The sequence below is a fragment of the Perca flavescens genome, chromosome 5 (genome assembly GCF_004354835.1).
Source record: "Perca flavescens isolate YP-PL-M2 chromosome 5, PFLA_1.0, whole genome shotgun sequence".
In the NCBI taxonomy this organism is placed as follows: domain Eukaryota; kingdom Metazoa; phylum Chordata; class Actinopteri; order Perciformes; family Percidae; genus Perca; species Perca flavescens.
In genome coordinates, this window is record NC_041335.1 from 8,789,014 (window position 1) to 8,801,260 (window position 12,247).

The 12,247-nt window shown below is 38.0% G+C and overlaps 1 protein-coding gene across 4 annotated transcripts in view; it reads right to left on the reverse strand.

Annotated features, from left to right (window-relative positions):
• cacna1ba (calcium channel, voltage-dependent, N type, alpha 1B subunit, a) overlaps positions 1–12,247 on the reverse strand; it is a 228,730-nt gene that overhangs the window by 135,504 nt on the left and 80,979 nt on the right. For all 4 annotated transcript variants that reach the window (XM_028577443.1, XM_028577440.1, XM_028577441.1 and 1 more), the window contains exons 4-6: positions 11,141–11,232; positions 9,954–10,106; positions 7,457–7,644 (exon numbers count right to left, since the gene is read on the reverse strand). In XM_028577443.1, coding sequence (XP_028433244.1) covers positions 7,457–7,644; positions 9,954–10,106; positions 11,141–11,232 — 433 coding nt within the window. The remainder of the gene's footprint in view (positions 1–7,456; positions 7,645–9,953; positions 10,107–11,140; positions 11,233–12,247) is intronic.

Genomic DNA, 12,247 nt, shown 5'->3' on the forward strand with positions numbered 1-12,247 from the left:
CAAGAAATGGAGATTTCCTGTAAGCATGGCAGGGTGAGACAGGGGTGGTATAGCAGTCCTGGACGACAAGAGGCAGTGCATGCTCTGCACTGTATCTTGTTATTGCTGTCCTTTAGCCACCTTGTAAACATCCTGCTCCCCAGAGCTCCGTCTGATAGCATCTGAAAGTCTGCCTGCTGTTTACATGTGAGTGGATACTGTCACAGGGGAGGACTCGTGCAACTGACTCTAACTAGCCCTGACAAAAGCCCTTTCACAAAAATATTTACACAATGAGATTTTTTATAAATAATTATCAATGATGTGGATATAATGACTAAGTGGGTAAAGGCAAATTATAGAACAGCTAGAACATTCTGGTAAGCTCAGAATATGACTTCACTTTACTATAATGCAGCCTGTAAAATCAGGAAAAGACACTTATAATACTTATAATTAGGGATGCACCGATACCGATGCCAGTATCAGATATCGGTCCGATGCCGTGCGCATTTACTTGTAGTCATAAAATGACTCCGATACTACTACCACACCCGATACCACCTCATAGCAATGTGACAATAACTTCTCAGTCAAGCAGGCTCTAAAAAAAATAACTAGGATTTTGCCCAATGCATGATTGCACTTGACGACCAGCCATTGTCATTCATTAATAATACTAGGTTTCGACGTCTTCTCAGACTCATATCAAAATACTACAGCCTCCTGCCTTCAGTCTATTAACACTGCCTACAATAGCCTGTGTAGATTTATTCTCCGCTCCCCCTACAGGACACACCACTGTGAAATGTACCATCAACTGTCCTGGCTGACTCTACCAGATAGAAGGCGTTTTCATTGGTTACAATTTATTTTTAAATGTATTTATAAGGACTATCCTTCCTATTTAAAACAATATCTAATCTTATTCTAATCTCTTCATTTTATAACTTGTGACACAATAAGAGTCTTGTATGAGTGAATGTCTTGTTTGTATAAGTTATGTATTATATATTTTTGCACTTACTATTATTGTAAAGTAAGTTGTTGTTTTTTATTGTTGTTGTTTTTTTCTGTGTTTTGTTTTCTGTTTGTCTGCCGCTGTAAGGTCACTGTTAATTTTTGTACCTGAACTAGAGGACCCCCTCGAAAACGAGATGGTTCATCTCAAGGGGTTACTCCTCTTCAATAAATAAATGTCAAATGTTATTCTTCACCTACATTGATAAACATGCCAAACCTCAGACCAAACCTCAACTAAAATAATTTGGAGAACATCCACCTGACTACCAGTTGCATTTCATAAACACATCTGACAACTCCCACTGATTGCTCAACTCTAGATTAATTTTCTTCTTAGCACACTTCCTATAATAATGTTCTTCCCTCACTAGCATGTTTAGCATTTAGATCCCACTGAAACAGAAATCGATCCCTAATGCTCAATGGTCCCATTCACACCTACATTCTCTTCTAGAAGGCAGAGACATCTCCAGTTGCCTCTCCGTCAGCTCCGCAAAATGTATGCTGAATTGTCTAATTTACAAATATTAAGGCTCTGACACACCAAGCCCACTCCCCATACCAGCAGGCGGCGCTAATCAATTTGTCTTTCTAAAAGGGAAACCAGATACAAACGTTGCTATGATACCAACAACAAACAGCGTTGGCCTGAATCAACAGCGGCAGAACTAACAAGGCCTACGGTCCCTCTGCTTCACTCCCCGCCGGGAAGACAGCGAATACCAGGAGATGGCTAGCTGTGCGGCCGCTTGCTAACATTAGTGCTTTCCTATGGTGTAACAAGAGGGAGTGAATGAAACATTAAGTTGGTACATTTTACTATCTTAAAGGGCCAGTCGGCCAGCTAGTTAGCTGGTTCATCCAGCACCAACCACGGTTTAGGGAGAGATCTAACGCTATGGTCTTTATATTAAATGTCACGGTAGAACATTTAGTTTATTTTGTAATGTGTCAGTATATGTCAATCTTTTAAAAAAACATGTTTATGTTGAAATAAATACAACTACATCAGTAGTTGTGTATCTCGTTTTTCATACGTTTGCAATCTTGTGGACATAAAAATACATATTCCAATCGTTCAAACCTATGTGTTTTTAGAAGGAACATTCAAACGTCAGTTTTAACCAGTTTTGACAGTCCTATGTGTTTTGGATTGATCAGATTAGATACAAAATTAGAAGAGCCTTCTATGTGCGCTTTCACAGTCGTTTGTTTGCTTTCCTCACTACTCTTTTCAAGTTGAACAGCCAATCAGATGGTATGGATAATTCACTTTGATTATAACATAAGGATAAGGAAGACAGAGCTATGTTACTGGGTTTTTTTTGTTGTATTTTATTGAACCTCACCCATGGTGGTTAAAAATACGAATAGAAAATAAAAAATACAAGCGAAACTCAAATTATAAATATATGGCCTAACTATATAGAAGTGGGACCATCTACTGTAATAGCACAAAACAGAATAGTTTTTACATGGTAAATATCTTAAACAAAAAGTTGAAGCTCATGAAATAAAAGGCTAATTGTTTGAAGAAAATGCATATAGCCTGAACAAAAAAGTTTTATATTTTTCTGACAATGTTGCTGCATGGAGTTTATTGTATTTTGACGAAAATAAGTCACATCTGAATAGGTTTTATATTTTTCTGACAATGTTGCCAAACAGAGTTTATTGGATTTTGACAAACAGGCTATATCGCGTCTGAATAAGACATTTGTTACTAATAGTTAGCGTAGCCTATAGTGTTGACAGGATCAGGAAATAAAAATATATTTTATGCGTGCATTGCGTGCATTACCTGTCCTTACAGTCTAGGTGTCCTGACAGTGGAGCCTGCACTGGAATAGACTCCACAGTGAAGGTCTGTAGCCAGACACTCTTGACCAAATCTCCTAGGGTTTACTCATTTCTTTCTTATCCTACAAGCTTACTGTAATCGTATGTTTATCTCTGTGTAGGTGGTATTTTAAAGGTTCTCTACACACAGAGCTATGGCTTTGTATAAAAAGGTCAAAACCATGTTATAGTTCATGGCTAAAAGGTGTGCTAATGAGAAACTGACAGTCTGTGTTTTGCTCTCCATCCCGAACAAAGAGTCAGAGCTTTGGCAGGGACAGACGAGGGAGTTGTCAGGCCATGATGGATTGCCACTCTGATGAAGAGGACACAGCTGGGTCCCACAGTGGCAGGAAATGAGACAGCCGTCACTCCTCCTTTGACTATTCAATCAGAGAATCCACCAATCATATTCAGCCAGAATAAGCCTGTGCGGTCAGAGTGCATTACCAGTCTGTCAGTGATCCGGAAGACAGGAAAAAGGGATGTCTAAGGATGGATGAAGGAGTCATCTTAAACCCCCAACACTTTCGCCCCATATGGACCAACTCATGTTACCAAGTTAGCAAACAGCAGTGTGGGTAGCAGCTAGGGCTGGGCGATATGGGAGTAAATCTGATATCACAATATTCTTGATCAAATACCTCGATATCGATATTGTGGCGATATTCTAGGGTTGAAAATTGGTGCTATAAACTTAGATTTTAGATAAATAATCATCAGTAATGTGAACATAATGTCTAAGTGGGGAAAAGGCAAATAATACAACAGCTAGAACAAGCTGGTAAGTTCAGAAAAGTACATCACTTTACTGTAATGCAGCTTTTAAAACCAGTCAAAGACAACACTTATGTCATATCACGATATTACAATATCCAAAATCTAAGACGATATCTAGTGTCATATCACGATATCGATATAATATCAATATATTGCCCAGCCCTAGTAGCAGCAGACTGAGACACATGCACACATCCTCCGTACTGTATAAACAGACTCCACCATCAGCCAATAAGTATTCAGCAGGGATCACAAACCATCCCATGGCTCTGATCTCAGTAGTGATCAACATGTCTGCTGAAGATGCTGCAACCCATACTTTCCTGACTCATTTTAGGTAACTCGGCATCCAACTGGCAGCTAATTTAAATGTAAAAATGTGCATACCATTGATGCACTGGAAAAAACTAATTGCAGCAAATGATTGAGTCTCATAAAGAAAAAGCTGCCAAAGAGATCCAAACTAAATTCATTTCAAATACGAATTAAATGTAGTTACCTTGATATAAGTGTGAGGCCAAACTCATTTCTTTCTACTTGAATATACTCTTATTCGAATGACCTGCTCAATCTGCTTTCCCTCTTGCTCTTGGGTAAAAATAGCTAATTTGTAGCCCTGTCCTGCTGTCCATGTTCCTGTTTACATGTGTAACTGTTACAGAGTATTTGACATCTCCCACACATTTTCTTGCTCTCAGCAACTAAACTACTATTGATTATATTTTCAACTTCTTTCCTCTCCTTTCTCTCTTATTCTGTTTCTGTTTCCCTATTTCAATCCTACTATGAAGCTCACACTGCTAAACACACATTCCTTTCCCACTACAGCTGTTTAATAATTTATCCTATTGCATAATTGTTTGCTTGACATAATATAATTCTGACTTTATGCAAATGGAAGAACGCTGTGATTTGTTTCATGCTAGCAGTTAAGTTGGCGTGCTGTGGTCCTAATGGGAGCTGTGGCTGTGTGTGAGTCATCCTCCACAGGCTCTTATGCTTGCCTCTAATCATCCCCCCGAGTAAGGCTGGGAGGGGAAGGAGCAGTCATGAGGAAAAGAACAGTGTCTCTGCAACGATGCACAGGACAGAATAGCCTGTACATTCACACTGTAAAGTAAAAGGGTTTAACAATATATGATTACGATATATATCATGCGAAGACTTATGCACAACAATTTGTATGATATCCTACAAAATTACAGTCACATGACAGTTAAGTTCAGGGGTCTTTAGAGTTAAATTTAGATTATTTTATTTTACTGTGAGCCGGATAAAGGGCACCGTGAGGTTAAGGTCATTTCAGCGGCCGTTACAATTAAGTTTAGCAAAACAAAAGGTAACCGTCATGCAGCAACGATAGTTAAGTTAAGGTACCAAAATGTTAAGAATAGAAAGTTAAGAATATAAAAAATGATTGTAGTTTGGGTTAAAACACCACTACCCTTAAATAGTACCCCTGGGACACGAACACCTGTTTCCTGCATTACAGTCTTGTGTTTTCCCCATAACTTCTTCTGGGACACAAACTACGCTCCCGTGCTGAAAAGTCCTGTGTTTTATGACCCAGTCAAACAACGATATCTTCCTCCTTACGCAGATCTTTGCACTCTTATACAGTGGCAGTCAATGTGGGGAATACAGGGGGGTGCTAAGTCAAATCTGTCCTGCTGGTGCCAGCACTGTGTTTCCATTAATATAGAAGCTGCGTTTGTTAGTTAACATTGGGTGTTTCTCAAGTAGTATCTCAAGAATGCAAAGACTTGTGTTCTTGGGGAGAACGTTCTTGCTGATTGTTCTTGGAAGAATGAACCCGCAAGTTCACAAGCACAGAAAACGCTGTTAACAGTTTGAGACGATGCGTTCTTCCTGTTATTGCTCAACACTCCCAGCACAGAGGCTACCTGCAGGGCTCCAAAATAACAGCTAGAAATAAAAAGCACAACAATATAACCACTTTGTATTAAAACAATCTCCGGACAAGAAAACCTCATAATGCTACAACTATTGCAATATTGAAAAATAAAACTAATTGAGCATTCATTTTATTGTTTATGGTTTAGCTCAAACACCCCTATCTTATTCAATTCAAAAGAGTGGAACGCGATCCCTACTTTTATTAGTTTTTAAGTTTAAGTCAGTTTAAATAAAAAAATAAGTAGGCATATGCACTGGTGTATCCTATGTTTTCCTATTAGTGTTATGTGGAATTATCATTTCTATATTATTGTAGTGCACTGTATATGCCCAGGGAGATGGAAATTAGCAAAATTATAAAGGTTGGTGTCTCCCCTTTAGTCTACATAACATGTCATAGCATGTTACCACTTTATGTACAACTGTTCATTTATGATACAGACTAAAACCCAACTTCTAATAAATCAGAAAACAAATACACCAAAAAATATGAACTAAATACTAAATCTAATGTATAGCCTATGGCATAATTTAAACAAGTCTCCCGAAAAGAAACAGGTATATCTCTCTCCCCCGCCTCTGCCTGCTGCGCTGTGAGTGTCTTTTTGTGCCTGTGTGTGTGTGTGTGTGTGTGTGAATCTGCGGTGTGTGTGTGTGTGTGTGTGTGCCCCGGCAGGTGCAAGCTGGCGGCTGCGTCAGTTTATGGAGCTCCAAAAGCTCTCTCGCCTAAAATGTTCTCAGAAGTGAATTTAGTGATGAATAACATGGCGAAAATTGTTAAAATTATCCCGTTTTTGGGCGGTCTATGTACCGGAAACCCGACCATCATTGAATGCCAAAATGAATGTTGGGAAGTTGTGCTGCGAAGTTCATACAAGTTACCAATCAATGCATCCTCGGTAAAATGGACGTGTCAAGAACATTTCCGGGAATCTTAACTGTTCTTGGTGAAATGCGAACTTGTGTATTGGGAAAGTTCTTTGGCAACACGAGACGACGTTTCACAGGGACACAAGAACACAAGTCAATAGAAGAACACAGATTGAGAAACGCCCATTGTTTTTCATGATGTTAAAAGAATATGTTGATTTTGAGTTGTCATTTCTCTAAGGTTATCCAATCTGTGTGTGCCGGTGAGCGGCCCACAACCTGTACATCTGATTATGAATGTAGCTAGCTTGCTATCTATGTAGGAAGATGGTGCCCAGTGCTGCCGTCATGGGGGTGCATAGGGGAGCCACTAGGCAGACAGCAGCCCTCTGTGGCACGGGATGGGACAGATGACCTCTCCATTCCAAATTGCATACTACATACTGTATATACAATAATACTAGTAAGCCAGAAAAAAATTAGTATGTTCCAATAGTATGTCAAGTGCAGTCTGCCAAAAATATATAAGCATATAACCCCTCGGCCGGAGCAAAGTGTAGGTCATGAGGCTGCACTGTTAACATTAGCCACACTGCTAAGTCCTTAGTTACAGGAGGGTGTGGTGGTACTGTACAACATAAACTAGGCTATATGGATTATCAGTTTTTGGCAAAATGCCAGAATTAGAAATAAACTGAGGACTAATGTACGACAAGACACTTTCTCTAATGCCTGAATTGAACTGAAAAATACACTGGACTTTTGCTGATATCATGGATGATTTCACACAAGTCGTGGAACTGCATTAGATAAGGTAATATCATGTTATGGTTAATTTGGGTTTATAAAGTGTAGCCTACTTGTGTTTGTTTTATGTGGTACCAGCTTGCCTTGCTGTCAACTGGTTTTGGGGATGTTAATAAACGTTTATTTTATTTGTGGTTGAGAGTGTTATCTCTGATTGGTTGTACCCCCAGCCCCTATGAAACATTGTGCTTTACATACAGCACTCAGGCCCAGATGTGGGGTTTTTTGTAAGTGGACTCACGTTATAGAGAATGTCCACCCATCCCTCCATGGTGATGCACTGGAAAACAGTGAGAACAGCAAAGAGGATGTTGTCAAAGTTGGTGATGCCATAGTTGGGTCCGATCCAGTACTCCCTGCAGGCAGTGCCATTGGCACAGGTCCTCGCCGGAGCCTCCAGGCCACAGGGGAAATCTGCAGCTTGCTCGTCTACAACCGCAAACATACACACCACATGCAGAGGTATTTTTAAGAAGGCTGGGCACGTATTATGTAAAAGTACCTTTGGTTACAGATACAGAAAAACATGCCATCTTATGCACAATATATGGGTTCTACTACAACGATACACAAAATGGCCACATTCAAGCAAATACATTTCCTGTTATTATTCACAGTAACTTACTGTTAGATTTCAAGTGACGCTGGCTCTTCAGTACTGATACAAACAGTAACATGTTTGACTGAACGTTATGCTCAACATCTGCTATGATCCACATTTGTTATTTATCATTGCACTTTATTTATGTTGACATTGTGTTTGTCCATAGTGTCATTCTTCTAGTAATTCCTCCTCTGAGGGTTCTATGCAGTATCTGAGCTGTTCCTAGGACTGCGCTCTTTTGAAAAGAGGTCTCATATGCTGTTGCTGGAATTTGCTGGAGCCACTGTCCCAGTTTTGGGGTTTACAGCCCCGAGTGCTCTGAGTTGACAAATATGCAGTGAAAAATCTTTTCTTGTAAACACCATTTGCTAAGACAAAATACACATATTTATGTAGTGTGAAATCTAATAATTTTAATCAAATATAAGGGGTCACTTATTTTGGTAATTTTTTTCAACGCTTTTTGGAACATTTTCACTGAACTATATAGTAAATGTGTTCTATGGTGTGACGTAAACAAAAGTCTTTAAAAAATGTAATCAACAAAATGAACCTTGACTTCTAATACTTTTAGGACTCAACACCAAAAATATATTTCTTAATTGAATTCCTGTGTATTTAATTGAATTGAATTTAAAAACACAATTTCAAGAATTGTTTCTAAACAGATGCTTGACCCAATGTCATACTTGAATTAATCTTTTAAAGTATATTTTTTTAAGCATTTATTAAGCATATAATTACTGCAATTTTCAATTCGTCGTTCTTCCTCCTTTCTGTGTCTATACTTCCATGCCCTCTGTCTCTTAGTCATAACATTATCTCTCCCTCAATTCTTTCCGCCTTGAACAAATATATAACGTTACTTATTTTAATTACACTTTTAACAGTTGACAATATTGTAATTAATGTAATAATTGCATTTTAAAACACTGAAAATTGTCAAAAAAAAGAATAAAAACGGCGCTAAAAAATGTTTAATTTTTTAAAATGCTTTTTAAAGAGACCTTGTACTCTTGTGTGACATCTGTTTGAGCCTTTTGTGTCGGTTAGAACTGCAGTGGGTTCCATAATAACGCGTTAATGACCATGTCATACTGGGGTCATACCTAGCTAGCTAGCTAGCTAGCTAACCTGTCATTAGCAGTTAGCAGTTAGCTAGCTAGTATTTGCAAAATAATTTCATAACTGTGTACTTTACCTACAGTTTTTATTAAAAAAAAATATGTATATAATTTAGAGCTGTCACACCAAAGGACAACACAACATTTTTAGTCGTGGTTCAAAAAAGTTAAGTATTTGAACACTTACCATACGCACAACATGAGCTATAATACAGGGGGCAGCTTATATACTGTCTATGGGTATCAGTAGTCAGTAAGATGATCATGACTTTTAATGGGGTCCTTTAACTAAATAAAGTTATCTGTGGAATTGCCCGATTAAAATCAAGATATGGTGTCACACCACAGGACGTGAAATGATTGCAATTTACTAAAATATACACTTATGCCTGCCTGCCTGAAGTATTATTCAACATTCTTATGCTTTTCTTTCTAATTCATAAAAGTTGTAACCATGCTTGAGGCGGTCACATTAATGACAATTTTGAGATTTGGTTAAAAAATTTTGTTTTTATATCAACAGGTCCTTGTAAAACAAAAAAAAAGTTTAACCATTTACTGCATTTTAAATCATGACGATACAAATTATATTTATTTTTATCTTGTTTGACACTGAAAATACCATGTCACTATGAATTAAATATATAAATTGAATATATATTTTAATTTTCTATTCAATTTAAATTTGTTTTACAACTTTCTAATGAAGAAGCAAATGACAAAACCAATACATCCACCTTCCCACCAACCCTACCGCGTCCCTGAACCGGCTTCAGATATATGAATATGATATATACTTCAGAAGGTGTTTAGAGCTGAATATTTTAGACCAGTAATTTTGTATCTTCAAAAAAAAAAAAAAAAAGCTGTCATTTGTCTCTTTTTTGATCACATACAATATCATATAGAAATGTGAGGCTAATTGGAATGTATCATAGAAGAGGGTATCTTGTAAAAAAAAAATTGTTCGTCACATCTGTCATGGGGAGTTGGAGCCTCCTCTTGCTTACCTGTGTCTATTCTGAAGCAGGTGCGATGGAACTTGCCCATGTAGAAGTCGAGGCCGATGATGGCAAACATGAGGATGGCAAAGAAGAGCAGCAAGCCAATCTGCAGCAGAGGTACCATGGCTTTCATAATGGACTTCAATACCACCTGAAGACCTGATGCAGACAAGAGAAACATGCTTTTGAAAAATGTTATTTTAATAATTAATAATTTTTTGTTTGTCTTTTTTTGGGGAGTGAAAGAGAGAGAGAGAGAGAGGGAGAGAGAGAGAGAGAGAGAGAGAGAAAGCAAAGGTCCCTTGAAGTATTGCCGGATCACAAAAGGTAGAGATTGTTAAATCCTAGTATTTGCATGTCTGTAAATGCAAATATTTGCAAATGTTCAATTCAATTTTATTTGTAGTGTCAAATCATAACAGGACACTTTACACATAATTAACAAAAGGTCCTCTGTATTGCGGCATGTTCAATCTCAAAATGGTGTCAACAGTTTTGCTTCAGTTTCCAGCTTAAACAACATGTTCCTTGGAAAGGTGTAAACGGTGTGCACTGTGCAAAAAGCTTTAAGGGAGATGTTACCCAATCAGCAGTGACGTTTGCTGAATTTTGTCAGGGTTGAATGTGCCCCTGAGCTTTTCCTGCTATGGCATGTCAAATGGTCTGTTGTGTGCCTATGGTTTCAACATTCTCTTAGATGCAATGCAACCTGGTACATGTAGGCACAGGTAGAAACCACACACTCTGAGAGTGAGATGAGTAGACCAATGCCTACCTCATGTCTGTGTGTGTTAAGTACTGAGCCAGAATCAAGACTTGGTTAGCCTAGCTTAGCATAAAGACAAGAATCAGGGGAGACTGCTGGCCTGTCTCTCTCCAAAGTTGAAAAATTCATCTTTAAAGCTTACTGATAAACACATTTAGTTGTTTTTTTGAAATGTTACTATAATTATTATTATTATTTGGATTAAGGGTGGAGTTACATTACCCAACAACCATTTATCCATCCTCCCAGTGTTGGCGGATTAAACAAATTAGAAACAAAGTGTTAATTAGCCAGTTTCCAGTCTTTACGCTAAGCCGGGCTAAATGCGCCCTGACTTTAACTCTGTTTCTGGAATCTTTTTGATAGTGCTGTATTATTATCAGTAACATAGTTACAAAAAGTGTGTTAAAATGTGAAGTTAACTTACTTGGAATGCCAGAGACCAGTTTGAGCGGCCGCAGTACTCTCACTGCCCTCAGTGTTCTTAGATCAAAATCCGCCCCCACAGTTGCCAAGATCCTGCACACACAACAACAGCATGGGATCAAGATTACAGGCAGCCTACATGTCATAGTCAGCAGCTGTTTGTCTAAAACACGTCTGCAGGAAAATATGATTATAGGTGCTACATGTATGATTTTTAACAGCAGTTCATCATTTAAAAGAATTTATGAGGCTGGTAGACAAACTTGAAAAGACAATGGTTAGTGAACTGATAATAATATTTGTACCAGTGTTGCTCACAATTAGAACATCTCATATTATTAATAACAGCTTTGAAAAGATATAAATATCCATAAATATTACTCAGTACATTGTACTATTGAATAGTATTGAAATATTACTGCACTACTGTAACTACATTACGAAATATTGTTTAGTGATGCAGTATGTTGATGACCAATTGACCGCACAGGGACAAATTCTGGTTGAAATCCTGAGACTTATCAGGGGCTTTAAACAGTATTTAATCATTTTAACAAAATCATAACTTGTAAACAGAAAGCACTCAGTTTTTAGCTTCAACTACTTTTAGATCCTTCATTTTTAAATGGCAGCCAGCAAAACTACGGCGTAGCCTACACTACGGCGCACACTACAGTGAACATGTACACTACAGCGTACAATTGATGAAGTTCAGATGATCATAACAGACATTATCTCAGGACATTTTACAGATACTTTACAGAAGGTTCTCTGTATTGCTGTTGTGGCCTAATTCACTTCACATCACTTGGTTGCCGATGAAAGGATTCAGCGTGTGTCGCGTTGAAGATGATGTTACAGCAGTTTCACATGCTATGGCAATGAGCAGAGAATCCTGCCTATTATGCGCAGTGGAAAACAAAAACAGAAAAGTAGTGAATTGAGTCGAGCAGAGCCGTACCTAAGACTTTTGTAAACTCATTTCAGGCACTAAAACAATGTTTATACATGTTTTCACCTTTATGAAATTTGAGGAATTCCAAAAAACGAACTTCAGCTTTTCAACTTTAGGACCAAATTATCTCATTGCTCTAGGAGTTTGTTATAA